General features: G+C 41.3%; 1 protein-coding gene across 1 annotated transcript in view; it reads right to left on the bottom strand.

Moving 5' to 3' along the window:
- dnah9 (dynein, axonemal, heavy chain 9) overlaps positions 1–24,882 on the bottom strand; it is a 586,329-nt gene that overhangs the window by 35,695 nt on the left and 525,752 nt on the right. The window contains exons 65-68 of the mRNA XM_072242702.1: positions 24,419–24,610; positions 15,638–15,808; positions 7,178–7,360; positions 2,982–3,371 (exon numbers count right to left, since the gene is read on the bottom strand). Coding sequence (XP_072098803.1) covers positions 2,982–3,371; positions 7,178–7,360; positions 15,638–15,808; positions 24,419–24,610 — 936 coding nt within the window. The remainder of the gene's footprint in view (positions 1–2,981; positions 3,372–7,177; positions 7,361–15,637; positions 15,809–24,418; positions 24,611–24,882) is intronic.

Genomic DNA, 24,882 nt, shown 5'->3' with positions numbered 1-24,882 from the left:
GAAGTTCATGCAATAACCTTAATGTATGCAGAGTAGATTCTGGATCATTATATTGACAAAGACTGCATGAGTGCAACTTCCCTGAAGCTCCTTCCAGCTTAAAACCAAGCCACATTTCAGAAGTAACTGACTCATTAACATATCAGAGGCTTCCTCAGATAATGTTACCTACAAAAACTGTTGAAGTCAGACCAGTGTCTTCATCACTTTTACACTTTCTCTGAGCAACATGGTCCTTCTTTGGTCCAATATGCTTTCCAACCAGAGGCATAGAGGTTGGTACCAACTCCTGTTTGTCCCCTGTTGGGCAACGGTTCATGGAGACAGTTGTGGCATCACCCAGTACCTTTTTAAATTCACTTTCAGTTGGCTTCATTGCAAGGAATGAGACATGCAAATGGTGGATGGCATTCCTCTTAAGTTGTAGTTGTCTCAGACACTTTCATCTCCACAATGCTGGTCCTCCTGTTTTTACCACATACAAGCTCAATGTGCATTGTTGGTTGTTGTATTTCACTGTCACGAATGTCCCACAGTTCCCTTTTCTCCAGTATAAGTTCTTAGTTGGTTATCTGCAGGATTCAGATTAGTATGTTTGAAATGCCATTCCAACTCATTTTGTGGAATGACTGAAACAGCTGAACTAGTGTCTAATTCCATTTTAATTAATCTTGCATTCACTTCTGGTGTAAGCCATATTGCCTTTCTATTCACAAACACGAGGAATTCTGCAGATGCTGGAAATTCAAGCAACACACATCAAAGTTACTGGTGAACGCAGCAGGCCAGGCAGCATCTCTAGGAGGAGGTACAGTCGACGTTTCAGGCCGAGACCCTTCATCACGACTAACTGAAGGAAGAGCTAGTCTTACTTACTCTTACTAGCTCTTCCTTCAGTGAGTCCTGACAAATTGTTCAGGAAAATTTATTACCTCTCAACTATCAGGCTCTTGAAATAGAGAGGATAACTTCAATAGCTCTATCACTGAACTGACCCCACAATTTATGGACACTTTCAAGGGTTCTATATCTTATTTTCTTGATATATATTACTTCTTTGTTTATCCTTCTTTATTATTATTTCTTTCTCTCTCGTGTTTGCAGAGTTTGTTGTCTTTTCCATATTGATTGTTTGTCCGTCCTGTTGGGTGTGGTTTTTCATTGATTCTATTGTGTTTCTTGAATTTACTATAGATGCTGTGACATATATTCACTTTGATAACAAATTTACTTTAAACTCTACTTTGATTTCTGACTGAAATGTGTCACTCTCAAACTTAAGATAAAATTCTATCACATTATGATAACCATGATGATCCTTTATTAGATTAGATTATTAATTAACCAAATCCCATCATTCAAGGCAAAATTCAAACTGGCATATGCATTGATTGAACTCTTTCTATTCAAAAAGTGTCCAGAGCAGTAGATTATGATCTACATAATACATCTCATGGATGAAAACCTGAAATCATGTCAACTACTTTGTCCATCAAAAAGAAGCCTTCATTAATTCATTATTCACACTGCAATGAACATGTTTTAAAAAGTCAGCTTTGTATCACATGTACAAATGTTGCATTAAACTTGCCAGTTAATAATTTATGATTATCGAAATAGATATTCATTCTACAACTGCCCAGAAAAACTAAGCTTAGAATGCCACATAAGTAGCCTTTGTTTTCCAAATCTGAGTGTTCCTAGCAGAATATGGATGTATTTCCCATCACTGATTTCCCTTTGAAAAGTAAAATCAGCCATATTCTTGAACCCCACAGTCCATATGCATGGGCAATACCCACACTGCTCTTAGGGATTAAGTTCTGTGTGGACTTGAAGGCTATGCATTTACCTTCCTGATTTTTCATGATATCCTGCGGAGACCACTTATGTGTTAACCCTTGCCTGGGTATCTTGTGCGGCAACCCCTCGAGGACTATATCCCTGTGACAGGTCACTTCCGGTGATAGCTTGTGTGGATTTGGAACGACACAACGAGCAAGATCTTCGACAATGATACTTTTGTTTACCTGAGGAATTCGACGTAACCACCTTTTCTCTATGTTTCACGCTGGATTACAAATATCTCTCACCTATCATTTATTCCGTGGATGACTGAACTTTCCTACTTTACCATCTCAAGACCCTAAGCCTTGTTTCCCAAAGCTCAACACAGTTTGGGAGCTATTTTTACACACATATGTACACATAACACTGTTAACATTTGTTTATCTTGGTTAAGTTACAATATTAAAAGTAGATACTAATAAAGATAGTGGTTTTAACATTAAAACCCAACTCAGTGTAAAATTTCTTGCTGCTGGTTTATTTCTAAAACATTACAGTAACAAGGATACCCAGAATCTATTCTATTCTTATAGCATTAGTTATTATATTATTGTTCCAGTTAACTTTGCGACCTATAACTTAACAGTGGGGGGGGGTGTTGAGTTGGAACTCAATAGATAGATAGTAAACTAAATTTTTTTGCTGACTTCTGCAAGATTTTCAGTCTATTTTGTTTGTTTATCTCCAGTAGTAAATTGGTAAAAGATATACACGATGATAAATATTGAGGAAATATCACAAGGACTAGCTTTATCACAACAGTATGAATAGAACTGAGCATTTTGGAAAGAATGATGTGATATGCATTGCAATAATGCCAAGCAGCATAAAAAAAAACTGTCTCCAAAGAAACAACTTAAACACTTCAAGGAGTACCCATAATCCCTGGTTCCCTTGAATTGAATGTTTAGTATACTAAAAAGCCCAGAAGCAATGTTGTTACTTTTAAATCTATTCCTTTTATAGTTTCTGTGTACTCAATTAACCTGTGCAAATGTGGAAAGATAATCCAGTTGCTTTATTTAAATGCTCTGAACTACCAAATAATACGGGCATAGTTATTAAACAATTGAGAAAAATAATGACAATTTTTAAACTTGATTAGAACTATAGAGATAAATTTCACTGAGTACCTGTGAGTCCCAACGGGCTCCCTCCATAAACAGGCCATGTACATAGGCACCTTCACGAGGGGGGCTGCTACAATCCTCGCGGTTTTTCTTGGTAACATCACACTGAAGACACATCTTGTCTAAAGGCCACTCATTCTTCCGTGCCATAGACTGCATTATGGCTGTGAGGAAAGACTGTGGATTGAAAAAGCCAGCAAGCCATACTGCAGAAGGGAGGGCAAAGTCAGATGTCCACGTTTCCAGCTCCTTAATACGACAAAGGAGGTCAACAAACCAATTGGCTAGCCCAGCCATTGATGGGTAGGCTCGTTTATTCCAAGAATCTGGTAGTTGGTCAAAGAAGATAGCATTCTGCAAATTCTCCATGTCACTGGTCATAGTCAGTTCACCCTAGGAAAAATAAACAAAGTTAGGAAGAAATATAGTACAGTGATAGCATTTGTTCAATATATCATCTTAGGATCACACTGATGTGCACTTCATTTGTCTTGAAGTTTGACTCATGAATTACAACGATGTTTGTTATTTTTATATTTTATTAACAACTCGGAAATTTATTTTCACTGCCTGAGCAAACTGTGTACTATTAAATCCTGCTAGCTAACATTAAATTCTGTACTTGGAGGAGAGCAAGGTGAAGTCTTCTCCTTGTGGTATTGAAGGGAAAGAAAAAGTAATAATCTTTGTATGATGTACAAAATCTCATGGCTCTGTAGGAAAAAAAACACATGGTATGTAACTACTAACATCATGATGTGTGTTTTGAGCTTCAGTTTCAACATGAAACATGTGGATCCAATGAAACTGAAGTTTGAGAAGTTACTTCTGCTGGGATGCTGTCATTTAAAAGGAAGTAATACTTGTTCAAAGTAAAATAGTCTGGAGACATGAAATGGTACTTCAGTAATCCATTAGTATACCTATTATTTTACTTCTGCTTCACTGCATCACTGCATTACATGGGGCCTTTATGAGGCCACATCTGGACGTTGTATACAAGTTTGTTATGATGTAAACAAGAGTATACTTTCCATAGAGAGTGCAAAGAAGAGCCACCAAACCAGTTTTTAGTATGGCAGGTTTGCCATATGAGGGGTTAAATCAATTAAGCCCACAGTTTCCAGAATTTAGAAGAATGAGATCCAACCTCATGGAAACTCTGAAGATTCTTACAATGCTTCATAATGACAATGCAGAGAATATTTTCTTGCTGAAGAATCTGATACAGTAGATCATACTCTAAGAACAAGGTGCATGTCATTTAGTTTGGACAAAACGAGATTATTTTTTCAATCAAAGCAAGGTTTTTGGAGATCTCAAACCTTACATAAGTTCATTTACTCAGTTCTTTTAAAACAGATTGATTAAGGGAATCAGGGATTATGTGGATAGTGGAGGAAAATGGATCTTTAGTAATCATCAGCCACAATATTGATGACTGGTTCTGCAAGAGTAAATCGTCGAATTCGTTCTCCATAATCTAATGCTCTTGTGTCATGGAGTGGAATGCACTGGATTCAAGCTACAGGCAGATACATTTCCCTTTGAGTGCTAGCCTACCACAGAAGACTTGATCAGCTGCTAATTAAAAACCTCTTTGCTGTTCTACAATTCAATCTATAAAATCTCCAAATACTGACAGTTCATTCTGTCTCTCTCAGTAGAGGGTCACGTGTGGAGTTGCCTCATAAAGAGGACACTTAAGCACTCTAGCTGGACAGAACAAAACAATGTTCATGTGCCAGTTAGAGTCCAAAAGCAGCTAAATGATTAATAGACCTCAATATTGTTGGTAAATGATTATTATCTGAATGGTGGCCGATTAGGAAAAGGGGAGGTGCAACAAGACCTGGGTGTCATTATACACCAGTCATTGAAAGTGCGCATGAAGGTACAGCAGGCGGTGAATAAGGCGAATGGTATGCTGGCATTCATAGCAAGAGGATTCGAGTACAGGAGCAGGGAGTTACTACTGCAGTTGTACAAGGCCTTAGTGAGACCACACCTGGAGTATTGTGTGCAGTTTTGGTCCCCTAATCTGAGGAAAGGCATTCTTGCCATAGAGGGAGTACAAAGAAGGTTCACCAGATTGATTCCTGGGATGGCAGGACTTTCATATGATGAAAGACTGGATCGGCTAGGCTTATACTCGTTGGAATTTAGAAGATTGAGAGGGGATCTTATTGAAACGCATAAAATCCTAAAGGGATTGGACAGGCTAAATGCAGGAAGATTGTTCCCGATGTTGGGTAAGTCCAGAACGAGGGGTCACAGAGGATAAAGGGGAAGCCTTTTAGGACCGAGATTAGGAAAAACTTCTTCACACAGAGAGTGGAGAATCTGTGGAATTCTCTGCCACAGGAAACAGTTGAAGTCAGTTCATTGGCTATATTAAATAGGGAGTTAGATATGGCCCTTGTGGCTAAAGGGATCAGGGGGTATGGAGAGAAGGCAGGAACAGGGTTCTGAGTTGGATGATCAGCCATGATCATACTGAATGGCGGTGCAGGCTTGAAGGGCCGAATGGCGTACTCCTGCACCTATTTTCTATGTTTCTATGTTTCTATGATAGCTCCTAACTCAATCATCAGCCTTTAACATTTAAGCAGCAGCAAATCTGAGACTTATGAGCATGTGTTACCAAATGCCGAAGCCCGCAATGTACCGAAAATAATCTGTGAGCATGCCCTACTGCTGGATTCCATATAGACTATATTAGTGGAGATTCAGCTTGCTAAGACTCCTCAGCGTTAAAGCTGCGGACAACCACTTCTTAAATCTCAAAACTGCTGCAGAATCTGCCACTCCATTGATGTCAATAGAGATTGCAATACTAGGGTTAGAAAAACAAAGTAGAAGTGAAATTTCCTTTTTAAAATTTATTTTGGTTTTGTTTACTGTTTTTAATTATTTATCCTTTGCAGGCTATTTCTAGCTTTTCTTTTTACTTATTAACTCCACCTTTAATAGTGCTTATCTGTCTTTGAATGTCAGAAACATTTACCATCTTTTACAGCTTGACAGCTGGCAAAGTTGGAGATGGTGTTTGGCGAGATAGCAAAGTTCTGAGGGTTGGGGTTTATTCACTGTATCTTGGGAGACATTTTTTGCCACTCAGAATTTGTGTCACTGCATCAAAACTGGCTAAGTGCAGGCTTGATTTGATTTGGTGGATTGTGTTCACATATTAGTAAATTTTGTTGACCAATTGTGTGTCAGGCAAATTTTCTTTCTGGTAAAAATACAGGCAATTCCTGCATTCTCATCATTTGGGGAAATGGAAATTTACCCTTACAGAACTGACAAGTCACTACCCAAAAAATTGAAATATAAAATCTCATGGGAATTATGCGCAGGAAAAAATAGAAATAAACACAATTCCTTTTAAGCTCGACTCCTTGACACATACATAGATGATATAGCTTCATATTACAGAAAATCAGGATATACTTATCCTGTGACAGGGTGGGGGGGGGTGGCAGCTGCCTTATTCTGATTGTAAAAAGTTGTTTCCACCGTGATTGGTTAGTTTAGAAACTGCAGCTGCTTTTCCCATTGATTAGATGCCTGGTGTCCAGTTTCAAATATCCTGGGTGTGTATACAGCATGTGTGGAATGTTCCTCTCTCTTCCTTTGTTTAAGGCACGCGACGCATATGACCATTGAGAAGGTATGCTCTGCACACTGTTTTAACTAAGTATGTTTGTTGAATATTCAGCTTCGTAGTTTCTGCTACTTGGGGAACATGCCTGACTGGTTGAATTTTTACTGTTTGTAAATAAATGATTAATATATCTATTCGTAGGGAGTGATCTCTGTCTCACTTGCTAGACCGGCAAACTTGATTCAACATTACACGACTATTTCCCAGGGAATGCAACCATGCAAACACCCCCCACCCCATAATAGAGGCATCATCAGCCTATCAAGAATGAGGTTCAGCTTAATACTCATACATCTGAAGTAGATTCCAGGTATTCAGATATTACTGGATGATGTAAGTGCTAGACATTCAGAAATGACAACTTCAAAAAAGAAAGCCTAACTAAGACTCTGTGTCCATGCTCAAATTAATGTGGAAGAAGGGACATGGTACTTAGTAATACAAGCTTTACTACGACTGAAGAAATCGTTAATTTTCATTTTGTTACTCCTTCTCCTCTCCTCATTAAATGTTGGATTGTTTCAAGACTTACCTTCTGTCCCAAGTCCAGCTCCTTCAGTGAGCGTTTCATCTCTGAAGTAAGAATGTTCATTCGCTCGCACTCCTGAAAAGCCACCAGGATGTAAGGTGTCCGCTCTTCTGCTTTACTCATCAGTTCTGGGACATTAAACTCATCTGGTAACTTTTCCATGATCTCATCCAAAGTAGCCTTTACCTGCAATGGCAGAGGTTGGACGTGAGAACTGTGAAAAACTCCACAAGATTAAGCCTTGGTTGACTGAATTACTGGTAGGAGTTTGGCTTTGCTGACGCTACTGGGATTTACTGCTTCAACAGTGAATCACTATCTCCTCGTCCTCTAATGCTGACCCTTGACAGAGGATAATTGCGTATTTTCAAAGCAGCTGTGATGTATGAGTCAGTGGGCTAGACTGTCCAGGACCTTGCCTTCTGTCCAAACTTACTCTTGACAGTACCAGAATGCATGCATTTTTCTGGATTTTGTTGTTTTCTGGCAGCATTACAGTACAAAGACATAACATTGCTACAAATGACAAAAAAGTACATAAATAGTACAAACAATGCAATAATAAATCAGGATTCATTGACCATTCAGAAATTTATCGGCAGAAGGGAAGAAGCTGATTCAGAATCATTGAGTGTGGGTTTTAGCAGCAATGAGTAGTAAGGGCTAGTGTTTGGGTCCCAGATACTTAATGACTTGAATGAAAGAATTAAGCTAACATTTCCAAGCTTGTAGATGACAAAAAAATAACAAGGGGGTAGGGTGTGCAGTGAGGAGGATGCAAAGAGGGTCTGGTATTTAGACAAGTTGGGTGAGTGGACAAAATCATGTTTGAAGCTGCTGAGCATGGATAAATGTGAGGTTATTCACTCTGGCTCTTAAAGCAAAATGACAGATTATTATCTGAATGGTAAGATGGCGGTGCATACCGTTGCAGTGGCCTTTCCAGATCCAACCAAAGCTGTAATTGTCCGCCTTTTATGCCTTTTTCATGATTACCAGGCACTGCTGGATATTAAAAAATATGAAGTACTGTAGGTCTACCTCATCAGTGATGGAGCTGGACTTGATGTGCACTATTGTCGTGCAGAGGTGGTGCATGGTCCAGCAAGTGGTACAAATGACAAATGATTGGCTTGGAGACATTAATTGCAATTGCAAGATCCTATTAGACATCGACTGCCTGTAAAGAATTTGTATATTCTTACTGTAACCGCATGCGTTTCCTCCCCTGATCCAAAGCCATACCAGTTGGTGGGTTAATTGGGCATTGTAAGTTGTCCCATGACTGGGTTAGGATTAAATCGGGGGTGGGGGGGGGGGGGGCGAGATTGCTGGGCGGTGCAGCTCGAAGGGCCAGAAGGGCCTATTTCATGCTGAATCTCAATAAGTAAAAACAAGAATACCGTCAGTCTGGTTCACTAGTTCATTGGTGAGACTGATTGTGGGAGAAGATGTAACACACATCAAAGTTGCTGGTGAATGCAGCAGGCCAGGCAGCATCTCTAGGAAGAGGTACAGTCGATGTTTCGGGCTGAGACCCTTCGAAGGACTAACTGAAAGAAGAGCTAGTAAGAGATTTGAAGTGGAATTCCTCATGGGAGAAGATGTGTTGCTTTGGTTGTTGTGTGAACCAGGCCCTCATGCAGTGGTGTCACAGGACAAAGTCGCATTCATTTATTTAGAGATACAGCACTGTAGCAGGTCCTTCTGGCTCAAGAACCCATATTGCCCATCATAACCATTTGACTAACCCGTGTGTCTTTGGAATGTGGAAACTAGATCACTGATAGGAAATCCACAGGGTCATGGGGAGAATATACAGGCTCCTTACAGGCAGCGGCAGAATTGAACCCGGGTCTCTAGCATTGTATTACTGTTACGCTTACCACCACACCTCTGTGCCACATCTAACCTTTCTCCTATTTTCCATGTGGATCATTGATATGGATCATGGTCAAACAAACACACACACACACACACACACACACACACACACACAGATTTTCTCCAGTCAATTAATAAACCAGTGGGTAGGAGTCAAGCATTAGGACCTAAGTTGGAATCCAGTCTCTTTATTGCGCATCTAGAAGGATGTGAGTATAGATGTGCATAGTACAACTCTCTTCAAAAAGTAAAGACTTTGCTGAGCTTTCCTGATTGTGTAGGATGCCTTCTGGGACCATGACAGGTTGTGCAAGATGTGTACTCCCTAGAGTTTGAAATTGCTTGAAGTTTTTACTGCTGTGCCACTGTTACATACCCCGTAACGGGTTAAAGAACCGGCAGAAATGGAACACACCTAGAGTCTGGTTTTGCTGTTAACTAATTCTATTTTATTAGTAACTACACAATATAGTAATATAAAACCAGATAAATCAATAAATCAAACAGGTTAGCAGAATTTATGTGTATATATACATGTAAATACAAAACCCAGACTTCTTCAAACTTATGTGGTAATTGATATGGTCATATGATGGTAGGTAAGAAATGTTCAGTTCAGATGCACAGGTTAATTAATGCAAGATGTTTGTAATCCAAAGGCGAATGTTGTGAGAAGGCAGTTACGTCGCTATTCCATAGATTCCACGACAGCAATACAAAATAATAGTAGCAGGTTTTATCTCCGAAGTTGTTCCACTCAACACACGAAGTATCATCGACAGTAATCTTCAATGAATATCCTTTCAACACAAGTGGTACCACACCCAAATTCAGCTACGGGACATCTCAAAGTGGTGGCCACATAATACTCAAACAGAATCCACATATGGATTATCACCAACAGTAGCTCATCACAAAGGGGACCCTCTTCAAGGGAGCCACCACCCAGGGGAGGGTCGACACACCAGTAGATTCCACAAGGTTACCCCAAACACACAACGTGATAGCCACTTATCCAGTTCCACGACATACGAAATAACTCCAACAGTGATTTGCCACAGGGGTGCCTTTCTTCAGTGAACTACCACACCCAGACAAAGTGTAAATACACATGTGGTATTCATAAAGGTTTTCCCCTCACCGGAGAACCCACTCCTGTGGACTAACTAAGTGACAATCACACTGCCGTAATCGAACGGAAACAAACTCACCCTCACGGGCTACTTGGAGAGAGTCCAAACAGTGATCTCTTTGTCACTAGGTTTCTTCTGTTTCAAACCTATCTCTCCTCTTTTCTCTTCCTACAAACTTGTTCTACTTGCAGAAAACTTGTGAGAGTCATTTATCAATACCCAGGATCGATCTCAACTCACCACTTTTGGGAGACTCACTGGTGCCTTCCATTGACCGAATCTATCTTGACTCTAACTGTGTGTGTCTGTGTGTCCTTGTTTATACAAAACAAGCTGCAGAGAAACCATAACATCGATTATCCATCAAATAACTCCACTTCTCTCTCTCTCTGGAGCAGCTCAGATAGTGTCCAAAAGTCAGTCTCATTCTCCCGACATTTTAAAGTGACAGACCGCAGAAAATATGAACCCTAGGGGTACATTAACACCTTCCCCCAAGAAAGCAAAATTTTGATCAAAGATCAAAATTTTTTAACTGTACATTACAGAATATAAAGCAATACAATAGACAATAGGTGCAGGAGTAGACCATTCAGCCCTTCGAGCCAGCACCACCCCGTACCCTTTTCCTGCCTTCTCCCCAGACCCCTTCACTTATAATACCTATGTGATTATCATGTAGCACGTTACAGAAGCGTAAACAAATACTAGTTTCTATTTCACTTTTAAACTTAACACCCAGACAATCAATTTACCATGATATTGTCTTTATCTTTCACATGCTTTGTTAGAAAATCAAACTCCTGCAAAACCAGATCCTGTTGTATTAAAAATAGCTTTTGATCACCCCTCTTTTTCACTTTGAACACAGAACACTTAGCCATCACGTGACCAGCTTGAACAGATCCTTCACAGACTCCCCGAGCTTTACCCTGCACAGGTGCCAACTCATCAATCATGTTTTCTAAAATAAGCCCATTCACTGAACTTCCAAACAAGTTCTTTGTTCCAAACAAGTCATTAATTTTTCCTCCAAGATCTTTAGTTCTATATGTTTCCATAATAACACCTGCAGATGGCCTCTCCAACTCAAAACAACACTTCGAGTTTTATCTCTCCAAATCACAAACTTGAACAACATCACCAAGTTGTTTATCTTTAAATTACAAAATATAGTTAAACAAATCAACATGAACTGGCTGCACATCATAATCATGAAGAACAACTCTACAACCTTGAGGGTGTTTTCATTCAAATATCAGAAAAAAAATTATAACAAACTGGCACATACTTCAACGGGCGATTGTCCTGAAAGCTGGGTCAAAGGTCGTGAAACTGATCCAAACTTCTATATCACCCTATTCAAAAGTCCAGAAACAGCACCCTTCTCAATATCTTCAATAACGTTTACCATATCAATTTTCATCTCATTACCAACTAACACAAGTGACTGAGAATCCTCAATTTCCACTGGTACCAAGGTTAACCCCTTATTCACCGAACCAAGTCCATCTGACACAACAGGACTGCATTCCTTTTCAACCAAGTCAGACACCTTAGACTTTAACTGAGTTTCAACACAAGGTTCAGTACCCTGTGAATTCACAGGTGCTTCAACAACCTCAACACAGGCAATCGGGACAGCTGCCTCTTCTAGGCCTTCATCACTAGTCCCAGTTTCAAATTCCAGGTTACCTCGATCCTCCCAGCTACTCTCTGGGAAACTCTCATCCGGAGTAAGCTCAACCTTGTGGGTTAAAACAACCTCGTCTGCTAGTCTAGCTGACCCCCGCAAGGTAGAGGCACCCTTTTCATCTGGGTATGCCTTTACATCACCTGGAACACACTTCTTAAATTCTTCAATCAACACCAACACCTTCACGTTGTTAAGAACCTCAGTTACTCCTTCCCAGATACACCCACGAATGAAGTACATAAATTTCTCTCTCTCTAACTCTCTCTGTTTATCTGCCTCTTCAGCCTCGAACCATTTTAATTGCACCTCATGCTGTCTTTGCCTATCCTCACCCTCCATCTCTACTTTAAGTCTATCTAACTTCATTTGTTCCAGTTATAACTGGATCTCCTCTTTACCTGCAGGAAACCCCGTTAACACCTCATCAAATTGCTTCACAGAGATATAGTGTTCAACTATTTTCCTTCGAACTTCTGCCTTTGTCATACCCTTCTTTACCTCAGTAAGTTTCGGTTCCACAGGAATTTCCCGCAACTCATCCTTTCTAGCTTTCTTCAAAGCCACAGGGTCTGGCGAGGCCAGAAATTTCCTAACATCCATTTCTGCTGTTTTTCCACACAGGCAACTCAAAAAGGATTTTCCCCAATCAACTCAATTAAGCCCCCAGACAATTTTTAAATGGCTCCAAACAATTTGTTCATATCCCGGACGAGCCCCCAATTTTGTTACGTACCCCGTAAAGAACCAGCAGAGATAATAGTAGTAGGTTTTATCTCCGAAGTTGTTCTACTCCCCACATGAAATATCACCAACAGTGATCTCCAATGAATATTCTTTCAACACAAGTGGTACCACACCCGAATTCAGCTACGGGACATCTCAAAGTGGTGGCCACAGGATACTTCAACAGAATCCACGTATGGATTATCACCAACAGTAGCTTATCACAAAGGGGACTCTCTTCTCAACTCACCCCCTTTGGGCTACTGAAGGTTTAAACCAGCGACCGACTCACTGGTGTCTTCCATTGACCAAATCCATCTTGACTCTAACTGTGTGTGTCTGAGTGTCCTTGTATGTTCAAAACAAGCTGCAGAGAAACCATAACATTGATTGTCCATCAAATAACTCTCCCTCTCTCTCTCTCTCCTCAAAGTGTCCAAAAGTCAGCCTCATTCTCCTGACACTTTGAAGTGACAGTCCACAGAAAATATGAACCCTTGGGGTACATAACAGCCACTGATGTAAAGAGGGGTGTAAGTAGTGTGAGCTCTCCCATTGTTGCAACTTTCTGTGTGAAAATTGGCTGTCAATTTTCAGTTAGGCAGTAACCATCTACTTTGTCTTGTTGTCATTAGAGGATGTTACCATGTTAATTTATTGAAAGGATTTATGACATTAAGTTTTACTGTAATAATTCAGCATTGCTGAAGCTGAGTACCTGGGTCAAATCTCATGGCTATTGTTGCAACTTTCTGAGTTCACTTTAGAAGATAATCACTGCTGTTATCTGAAAATTGACAGCCAATTTTCACACAGAAAGTTGCAACAATGGGAGAGCTCACACCACTCACACCCCTCTTTACATCAGTGGCACAGCAGTGAAAATTGCGAGCAGTTTCAATCTCCAGGGAGTGCACAACTTGCACAACCTGTCATGGTCCCAGAAGACATCCTACAAAACCAGGAAAGCTCAGCAAAGTCTTTACCTTTTGAAGAGAGTTGTATTATGCATATCTATACTCACATCCTTCTAGATGCGCAGTAGAAGGTATCCTAACAAGCTGCAACACTACATGGAAACTGCACTGCAGCAGATAAAAAAGCTCAATAGTGGACAGACAAAACTGCCCAACATATCATCGACACCAGCCTACCCGCCACCAAGGACATATATTCAGAAACGTGCTCAAAAAGGGCCAGTAACATCAGGAAGACTCCCACCCAGCCTGCTCATGGACTGTTGTCCCACTCCCATCAGGGATGTGGCTACATAGCATCCACACCAAGACCTCAAGACCACCAAACACAAAAACGATTATTTTCCCCAAGCAGTAAGGCTGATCAACAGCTCCACTGACTAACCCACCTATCCACACACCCACCGGCACTACTTTAACATTTCCTCTCAGGGTCATCTTATGTACAAACACCCTTGTCACTTCATGGACATAGAATCAATCCATGTATATAAGCTATCTAATGTATTTATTTTGTATGTTTTATTATTGTGTTTTATTATCTTATTGTGTTTTTTTTGTGCTGCATCAGATCTGGAGTAACAAATATTTTGTCCTCCTTTACACTTGTGTATTGGAACATGACATTAAACAATCTTGAATCTTTAATTAGCTTCAGGCCTTAACTATCATGCATGTTCTATCTGAACCTCAAATTACATTATCTTACTGATTTGTCACACAGTGAGCTATTCAGTTTTTGAAATGATTATCAACATGATCTAGTTTGGGAGAATTTTCAAGCTTTATGTCACAGACTCATTATTGGTCTCACTCTTACTCCTCTCCTCAGCCACACTAATTATATTGGCAATCCTTTACTGTAATTACATTGCTATAATTGAACTACATTGTTTACTCTCAGTGTTCTCCCTTAATTACAGCACCACTGGGGCATAGCAGAGGAAACTACATACTATATCTGTTCTGCATTGTACTTGACCAATTACACTGATTGTGGCAATGAATCTAAAGGAGTTTGCCAGAAGATGACATTTGCCTGGCATTCTAGGAGCCAGTGATACTGTAGTCACATCTATCAAACAGTAATCCCTAGTTTGAGAATCTCTCACAAGAGGAGATATCTTCTGCACATCTGTTCTATCAAGACATCTCCAACGTTTGTTTATTTTAAATAAAGTCCTTCTTACACACCTAGCATGGCCAGCATTTTCTCTCAAGGCAATCCCACTCACCATTCCAGACATTGGCAACTGCCCCGATTATATGATGGCCCAATTAACCAGAATTCACTGATTTGAAGGCGTTCTAGCATATGTAAAATTGATTGGATGATTACACAAGAAATCAGTCAAAGAAATGGGGAAGTAACAAGATAGTAGGGTGAAGTGAAATAAGAAAGATAGGGTACTCTGATACCAGAGTAGGGTGGATATGAGCACAAAGATGAGAATTTTAAATGTATTGGGAAACTGGGTAGCAAAGTAGACAAGGAGGTATCAATGTGATATAGGATCTGCCAGCAGAGTTCTGCAGGAGCTGGAATCTATGGAAGGTGGAGGCTCAACAGGTGATCTGAATCAATAAACTGGAGTTAACAGAGGAAGGAATTAAAGTTCTGGTGCTAAGACATCAGCCAGTCTTCCCAAAGGTAATATTAAATAAAGCTCATTGAAGACTGAATACGTATAAGAACAAACAATGCAAAGGTAGAATGATCTTGGGCGTGGGTGAGGGACTGAGGCACCAAGAGAACTGGTGGAGCAGAATATTTGATCACTGAGCTAATCTCCTACTTTACGTTTCCTTCCTGAGGTTCTGTTCATCAGCATAATAGTAGTTAATAACATTGACCTGATCTCTGTCTTCAGGCACTGGAAAACTGGCTTATCAGTAAATAACACAACATAACTTCCAGTATTATCCTTTACATTAATAAAACCAGGGTTGAAAAAAATACCAAATTGTGCTTTTGCATCTGAACTATGGAAACAACAATCATCATACGCCTTTGGAAACAGCAAATTTGCTTTTCAAACAAGTAATTTACCTTTTCTTCTCGTGTAATACTTCCGCCCTCTCCACCACTGCTGTCCCTGGGCTGCATTTCCAGCACTGTCCGGAAGAGCTTTTCCGATGTTAACGTGAGGAACCCAATCTCTGCATTGGGATGGAGACCATATAGGTAGGGGGACTCAGGTGGAAGCATGTCGTCGATGTACTGATGAGAAAAGAGAGCATTTTTGAAAAGAGAAATGCAACATACTCTTTGGAACATAATAATATTAATAAAGCATTTAAACATAAAATCAAAATGCTACAGATGCTGGAACCCTAAAAGAAAACCAGGAGCTATTCATTAGGTCGAGCAGCATCCATGCAGAAAAATGGGTTAAAGTCTCAGACACAGACTCTTCAAAAGAACCAATAATTAGCTCTAAAGGAGGGTCCCAGATGTGACACATTAACTTTTTCTCTGTCGGAAATGTTTCCAGGGTGACCCCTCTGTGGGAGTGGGGAAGGTGTTGGTGGGGCCAGCCAGGGGTCTGTGTGTCCGTATGTGTAGCTATTGTAGTGGCTGTGAGGCTGGTATTGTGGCGGTTAAAAGTACTGGGGGTGGGGGGAGCCATCATATTCCTCATCATTGCAAATCCCTCTTCAACAGAGTTAGTCAGTTTTTCAAGGTTCGTCGTCAGCCAGGTCATACTGTACGTGAACTCCCTGTCAGCTGCCTCCATACGCTCCAGTATTTGTTTTTTTTTTAGTTTTAAGCCCTCCTGCACCAGACCCAACAGCTGTCTGCCCTTTGGCAATTTCCTTTTAATTTTTTCTAGACCATAAGACCATAAGACCATAAGACAAAGGAGCAGAAGTTGGCCATTCGGCCTATCGAGTATGCTCCGCCATTTTACCATGAGCTGATCCATTCTCCCATTTAGTCTCACTCCTCCGCTTTCTCACCATAACCTTTGATGCCCTGGCTACTCAGATACCTATCAATCTCTGCCTTAAATACACCCAATGACTTGGCCTCCACTGCTGCCCATGGCAACAAATTCGATTGATTCACCACCCTCTGACTAAAAAAATTTCTTCGCATTTCTGTTCTGAATGGGCACCCTTCAATCCTTAAGTCATGCCCTCTCGTACTAGACTCCCCCATCATGGGAAACAACTTTGCCACATCCACTCTGTCCATGGCTTTCAACATTCGAAATGTTTCTGTGAAGTCTCCCATCATTTTTCTAAACTCCAAGGAATACAGTCCTAGAGCGGACAAATGTTCTGATAGACAATAGACAATAGGTGCAGGAGTAGGCCATTCGGCTCTTCGAGCAAGCACCGCCATTCACTACGATCATGGCTGATTATTCACAATCAGTATCCAGTTCCTGCCTTATCCCCATAAGCTTTGATTCCGCTATCTTTAAGAGCTCTATCCATCTCTTTTTTGAAAGCATCCAGAGACTTGGCCTCCACAGCCTTCTGGGGCAGAGCATTCCATATATCCACCACTCTCTGGGTGAAAAAGTTTTTCCTCAACTCCGTTCTAAATGGCCTACCCCTAATTCTTAAACTGTGGCCTCTGGTTCTGGACTCACCCATCAGCGGGAACGTGCTTCATGCCTCCAATGTGTCCAATCCCTTAATAATCTTATATGCTTCAATAAGATCCCCTCTCAGCCTTCTAAATTCCAGAGTATACAAGCCCAGTCGCTCCAATCTTTCGACATATGACAGTCCCGCCATCACCGGAATTAACCTTGTGAACCTACGCTGCACTCCCTCAATAGCAAGAATGTTCTTCCGCAAATTTGGAGACCAAAACTGCACAGGTGTGGTCTCACCAGGGCCCTGTACAGCTGCAGAAGGACCTCTTTGTTCTTATACTCAATTCCCCTTGTTATGAAGGCCAGCACGCCATTAGCTTTCTTCACTGCCTGCTGTACTTGCATGTTTGCTTTCAGTGACCTTGATCTCGTTGTGCTTCCTCTTTTCCTAATTTGACTCCATTTAGATAATAATCTGCCTTCCCATTCTTACCACCAAAGTGGATAACCTCACATTTATCCACATTAAACTGCATCTGCCATGCATCTGCCCACTCACCCAGCCTGTCCAAGTCACCCTGCATTCTCATAACATCCTCCTCACATTTCACACTGCCACCCAGCTTTGTGTCATCGGCAAATTTGCTAATGTTACTTTTAATTCCTTCATCTAAATCATTAATATATATTGTAAACAGCTGTGGTCCCAGCACTGAACCCTGCGGTACCCCACTGGTCACCGCCTGCCATTCCGAAAGGGACCCGTTAATCGCTATTCTTTGTTTTCTGTCAGCCAGCTAATTTTCAATCCATTTCAGTACTCTGCCCCCAATACCATGTGCCCTAATTTTGCCCACCAATCTCCTATGTGGGATTTTATCAAAGGCTTTCTGAAAGTCCAGGTACACTACATCCACTGGCTCTCCCTTGTCCATTTTCATAGTTACATCCTCAAAAAATTCCAGAAGATTGGTCAAGCACGATTTCTCCTTTGTAAATCCATGCTGACTCGGACCAATCCTGTTATTACTATCCAGATGTGTCGTAATTTCATCTTTTATATTTGACTCCAGCATCTTTCCCACCACCGACGTCAGGCTAACCGGTCTATAATTCCCTGTTTTCTCTCTTCCTCCCTTCTTGAAGAGAGGGACAACATTAGCCACCCTCCAATCCACAGGAACTGATCCTGGATCTATAGAACATTGGAAAATGATTACCAATGCGTCCACGATTTCTAAAGCCACCTCCTTAAGTACCTTGGGATGCAGACCATCAGGTCCCGGGGACTTATCAGCCTTCAGAACAAACAGCCTATTCAACACCATTTCCTGCCTAATATAAATTTCCTTCAGTTCATCCATTACCCTAGGTCCTTTGGCCACTATTACATCTGGGAGATTGTTTGTGTCTTCCCTAGTGAAGACAGATCCAAAGTACCTGTTCAACTCGTCTGCCATTTCCTTGTTCCCCATAATAAATTCACCTGCTTCTGTCTTCAAGGGCCCAATTTTGGTCTTAACTATTTTTTTCCTTTTCACATACCTAAAGAAGCTTTTACTATCCTCCTTTATATTCTTGGCTAGTTTACCTTCACACCTCATTTTTTCTCCGCATATTGCCTTTCTAGTTACCTTCTGTTGCTCTTTAAAAGTTTCCCAATCCTCCGGCTTCCCACTCGTCTTTGCTAATGTTATACTTCTTCTCTTTTGTTTTTATACTGTCCATTACTTTCCTTGTCAGCCACGTCCTCCCCTTACTCCCCTTAGGATCTTTCTTCCTCTTTGGAATGAACTGATCCTGCACCTTCCGCATTATTCCCAGAAACACTTCCCATTGCTGTTCCACTGTCATCCCTGCTAGGGTATTGTTGCATTGAACTTTGGCCAGCTCCTCCCTCATAGCACCATAGTTCCCTTTGTTCAACTGTAATACTGACACTTCTGAGTTTCCCTTCTCCCTCTCAAATTGTAGATTAAAACTTATCATATTATGATCACTACCTCCTAATGGCTCCTTTACCTCGAGGTCCCTGATCAAATCCAGTTCATTGCACAACACTAAATCTAGAATTGCGTTCTCTCTGGTAGGCTCCAGTACAAGCTGTTCTAAGAATCCATCTCGGAGGGACTCCACATACTCCCTTTCTTGGGGTCCAGTACCAACCTGATTCCTCCAGTCTACCTGCATGTTGAAGTTCCCCATAACAACTGTAGCATTACCTTTGCAACATGCCAATTTTAACTCTTGATTCAACTTACAGCCTACATCCAGACTACTGTTTGGGGGCCTGTATATAACTCCCATTAGGGTCTTTCTACCCTTAGAATTTCTCAGTTCTATCCATACTGACTCTACGTCTCCTGATTCTATGCTCCCCCTTGCAAGGGACATATGTTCTTCATATGTTAACCCTCTCATTCCTGGAATCATTCCAGTGAATCTTCTCTGTACCCTCTCCAACGTCAGCACATCCTTTCTTAAATAAGGAGACCAAAACTTCCCACAGTATTCCAAGTGAGGTCTCACCAGTGCCTTATACAGCCTCAACATCACATCCCTGCTCCTATACTCTATTCCTCTAGAAATGAATGCCAACATTGCATTTGCCTTCTTCACCACCGACTCAACCTGGAGGTTAACCTTCAGGGTATCCTGTATGAGGACTCCCAAGTCCCGTTGCATCTCAGAACTTTGAATTCTTTCCCCATTTAAATAATAGTTTGCCTGTTTATTTCTTTTGCCAAAGTGCATAACCATATACTTTCCAACAATGTATTTCATTTGCCACTTCTTTGCTCATTCTTCCAATCTATCCAAGTCTCTCTGCAGACTTTCCGTTTCCACAGCACTACCGGCCCCTCCACCTATCTTCGTATCGTCAGCAAACTTAGCCACAAAGCCATCTATTCCATAATCCAAATCGTTGATGTACAATGTAAAAAGAAGCGGCCCCAACACTGACCCCTGTGGAACACCACTGGTAACCGGCAGCCAACCAGAATAGGATCCCTTTATTCCCACTCTCTGTTTCCTGACAATCAGCCAATGGTCTATCCACGTATGTAACTTTCTCGTAATTCCATGGGCTCTTATCTTGTTAAGTAGCCTCATGTGTGGCACCTTGTCGAAGGCCTTCTGAAAATCCAAATATACAACATCCACTGCACCTCCCTTGTCTAGCCTACTTGTAATTTCCTCAAAAAATTGTAATAGGTTTGTCAGGCAGGATTTTCCTTTAAGGAATCCATGCTGAGTTCTGCCTATCTTGTCATATGCCTCCAGGTACTCTGTAACCTCATCCTTTACAATCAACTCCAACAACTTCCCAACCAACTGGATAAACGCGCACCATGTCTTTCGACTCCAAACGTGTCGCAGCCATCACCTGTTGCTTGGTCCAAACTGTCGGAGTCGGGCGTACTTGTCCAAGCAGGTGAATTCTGTAGATGTGTCCTACGCATGTCCAGTAGGAGGAGATTCGCCCAAGTACCCATTTTAATGAGGATGGAGATATTTTCAAAAACACCTGGTGTGGACACCTATCGTTTTTACGCGAAACTGGCGTTTTCAAAATTATCCGGTCTAGTGTGGACGTAGCCTGAGATGGTGTTTCACACACATCATCTTAGCATATACATATTCATTATATCACAGCTCGGAGCTTTGGAGTTCAGAGTTCAATTCCGCTGCTGTCTGTAAGGAGTTTGTACACTTTGTACATTCTCCCCGTGACATTGTGGGTTTCTTCCGGGTGCCCTGGTTTTCTCCAACAGTTCAAATATATACAGTTAGTTGGTTAATTGGTCATTTTATTGTGTTGCGATTAGGCTAGGGTCAAGTAAGCGGGTTGCTTGGCGGCACGGCTCGTTCGGCCGGAACAGCCTGTTTCGCACTATATCGCTAAATAAATGAAATAAATTTTGATGAGGGACCTTGTGCAGCTTTTTACAAATTCCCATTACGTTCTCATTTGTAGGAACAAATCAACAACGAGACTGCAGAAATTGAATTCTTCTTTGCAAAAACCCTATATAATCAGAAAGCATCATCTTGTCCTGGAGCTGAACCCATAACCAAGGATAAAAGGACTGTGTATCGTTGTATTTATGAGAATATAAGCTGTTGAAATGATGTCCAACTGTGCAAATGATGCAGGCTGATGTACACTATTGCTATAGTCCATTAATTGGCCCATTATCAATCTTTTGTGCTGCTGTTCCTTTGCCTTGTGAGCTAAAATTCAGGAAAGAAGAATTAGATAAGAAGAATTACAGGAGTCTGAGTTTCTTCAGATCCAAAGGGAGGTGGCGGGGGATGTCTATGTGATGTTCAATTAACCTGCACTAACAGTATGCTGCTTGCTCATTTACATAATTTCAGTGGCTTTCCACTGCTAATCACCCTGCCCTTTGGGGAGATGCATCAACAGACAGCTAATCTTATAAGTAGCTGGCTGAAGGTTAACTTACACTGCTTCATTGCAGCCTGAACCTTTTAAGGAAGAGATGCACTGTAGTTGGAGCACATGCTGTTCAAAGAGTGAATCTGACCCGAGAAATTGTATAACATGAGAGAGAGCCGTCTCTGTTATCAGACACTGAACAGCACGAGATAGTGCAGCAGCTAAAAATTAGGAGACATCTCCATACCCACAGGATGTCCTGCAGACATGTGCTCAGGGTGACACGGTAGCATAGTGTTGGCACTACATGACCCGGGTTCAATTCCTGCTGCTGCTTGTAAGGAGTTTGTAGGCTAGGGATTAAAATGGGGGATTGCACGGCAGTGTGGCTGTAAGGGCTGGAAGGGCATACTCCACTCTGTATCTCAATCAATGAATCAATCAATCAATAAAAAAGTAATAAATAGATAGACAGATAGATAAAGTAAGCAAGTCAGTTGGGAATATTTGTCCATGCTGAATTCAAGCTCAGAACATGGAGGCAGCATTGGAAGAAGTTTATTGACATTTACAAATATTTATGGTGGACCTATCACCCAAATAGCATTCTTCCTGATGGATAAGAAGTACAAGAATTAACCAGGAGTTACATCTTTGTATTCTAACACCATTGAAGATGGTGGTACTGGACAGTACTGGGCTAGTGGTGCTGAGGACACGTCTGAAACCCAAAAAAGAGACCATTGCCTAAACACCTAAACCTAATTATAGCGCATATTTCTCCTTTTTCCATCAAATCTGCCTCAAATCACAGACGATAGAAATTTTGTTCTTCCAGACAGGGTAGCGCCAGAGAACAAGGTCAAATATGAACTCACTGGCCAGGATATGGTAAAAACCTGGGGTGGAAGGTGTTGCATCGGGCAGGACTGTACAACAGGTTTTTGAGCAGGTTCACTGACGCCCCATCCACCTGTCCATTCTGTGGGCGGGAGGAGTCAGTGTACCATGCTTACACAGAATGTGAGAGGTTGTAGCCCCTGTCTGAGTTTCTAAAGGGGTTGCAGTTTAGGTTTTGGCTGCATTGTAGTCCCACACTTCTAACATACAGGCACCCAGTTCGGAATGGGGCGGGTCATGAGGAGGATCTCCTGGCGGGCTTGCTCCTGGGCCTGGCCAAGGTGGCCATTCATGGGTCTAGGCGGCAGAAAATGGAGGGTGTTGCCAGGCCGACTACCTACCCCTTTTCCAAGGATACATTTGTGCCCGACTATCCTTGGAGGGGGAGCATGCGGTCGCAATGGGCACACTGGGGGGCTTCCTGGAGCGGCGGTCCTCCCAGGGTATTGATTGTCTAATAGACTGTAGTAACCTTATTTTAATCTGAGTGTACTTACTGTCTTGTAAATACTGAATGTCTGTACCTTGTATTTAAAGAATCTCAAAAGGGCAGCCTCCTGAAGGAGTTGGATGTGTACATTTGCTCTTTGTGCTCTGGAAAATCTATTGGAAAGTCTGTGCTGTCATAGGTAAGAAGCATAGAATGATTGGAAGTTTGAGACTATCCTTTCTGGTGCAATAATGTCCTCCCATATCTGGGGACTTGATCAGGATGTAGCTCAAGAGACAGTCGCAGTGAAAACTCGAACTCCAGTCAAATGAAATCAGATGACTACCATGTTGGCCATAGATTACAATGTACAGTGGAACTTGCAGCATGGCAATTTTATACACTGTCTTGTAAGAGATAATAAAACTGCCTAGGCACTGACAGTAGCTCGACAGACAAATCTCTGTTTTCTTTCAGAAAGTCTATCTACCTACTGGAAAGATGTAAATGGGGTTGAAAGAGTACAGAGAAAATTTACAAGGATGTTGCTGGGTCTGGAAGACATCAGTTGTATGGACAGATTACCCTGACAGATTAACCAGATAGGTTAGGACTTTATTCCTTGGAATGTAGAAGATTGAGAGGAGATTGGATAGAGGCATACAAGAATTATGAGGAGTATAGGTAGGGTAATGCAAGCAGGCATTTTCCACCGAGGTTGGATGGGACTGCAACTAGTGGTCATGGGTTAAGGGTGAAAAGTGACACAATTAAGGGAAATATGATGGGAAACTTCTTCACTCAGAGGGAACTGAGAGTGTGGAATGAGCTGCGGTGCATGTGAGCCTGATTTCAACATTTAAGAGAAGTTTGGATAGGTACATGGATGGTAGGGGTATGGAGGACTATGGTCTGGATGCAGGTTGATGGGAATAGGCAGTGCAAATAGTTTGGCATGGAATAGTTGGGCCAAAGGGCCTGTTTCTGTGCTGTATTGTCCAATGTCTCTTAGTCAAATTTCATCCTTCTCACACCAGCATATCCTCAATGCTTTTGTTACCAATTAATCTCACTATTTTAGGTCATTCAACCCCTGCTAAAATTAGGTAGCCTTTAGTCATGCTTTTTCAGGCTTTGAATTTTGTACTGTGACAAGTTATTACTGTGATGGTCACTGAGGGCGCAAAGCTAAGAGTTGTCCAACAGGCTTTAGTTTTTGAAGTTGCACACAGTAGCATTACCACCATTACTAAGAGCTTAAAGGAAATCAATCATATTATTAATGCATTAGTGTATGGACCTCTTTTCTGATAAGATGGACTCTTGTTCTCACAATCTACCTCATTTTGATCCTGCACTTATTGCTTACATGCACTTTCTCTGTAGCTTTTATAATTTTGCGCTGTTATTGTTTTATCTTGTTCTACCTCAGTGCACTGTGTAATCTTGATTTGTATAAACAGTAGGCAAGGCCAGCTTATCACTATATCTTGGTACATGTGACAATAAGAAACCGTGCTAAACCAAAGCAAAATAACTGTGTACCTGGTGGTAGCCATTGTAGTCCAAGTTTGGAGGGAGCGGGAATCCTGCTGCCAATAATACTTCTCCTTCCATCATCTCTGGCTTAATAAACTCCTCCAAGTATGTTCTGCATAGCCGCCTATCCCAGTCATCTGTGATATGCCCTCCATACATAATTTCACCAAACAGATAGCGTAAGTCATCATAGGGGACCTACAATAGAAACAAATAATTATTCATAATGAAAATTTCTGTAATTTGCAACTGGCCCAGCAGTGGCTGTAGAAATAATAAGTGAATTAATATTCAATTGGAAGATCAGCCTAACACCTCTTTGATTTTCTTCTGAAGAAAAGCTGCATGTTTTCAACATTCGGCATACAATAATTTTTGTTTCTGTCTCTAGGTATTACTCCACATTAAGCCATATAGTCATGATAATGCCTCCTGAACATGATTCAACTAGCATAACTCAAACATACAAG

The sequence above is a fragment of the Mobula birostris genome, chromosome 24 (genome assembly GCF_030028105.1).
Source record: "Mobula birostris isolate sMobBir1 chromosome 24, sMobBir1.hap1, whole genome shotgun sequence".
Lineage (NCBI taxonomy): Eukaryota > Metazoa > Chordata > Chondrichthyes > Myliobatiformes > Myliobatidae > Mobula > Mobula birostris.
This window is presented reverse-complemented; position numbering and strand designations above follow the sequence as displayed.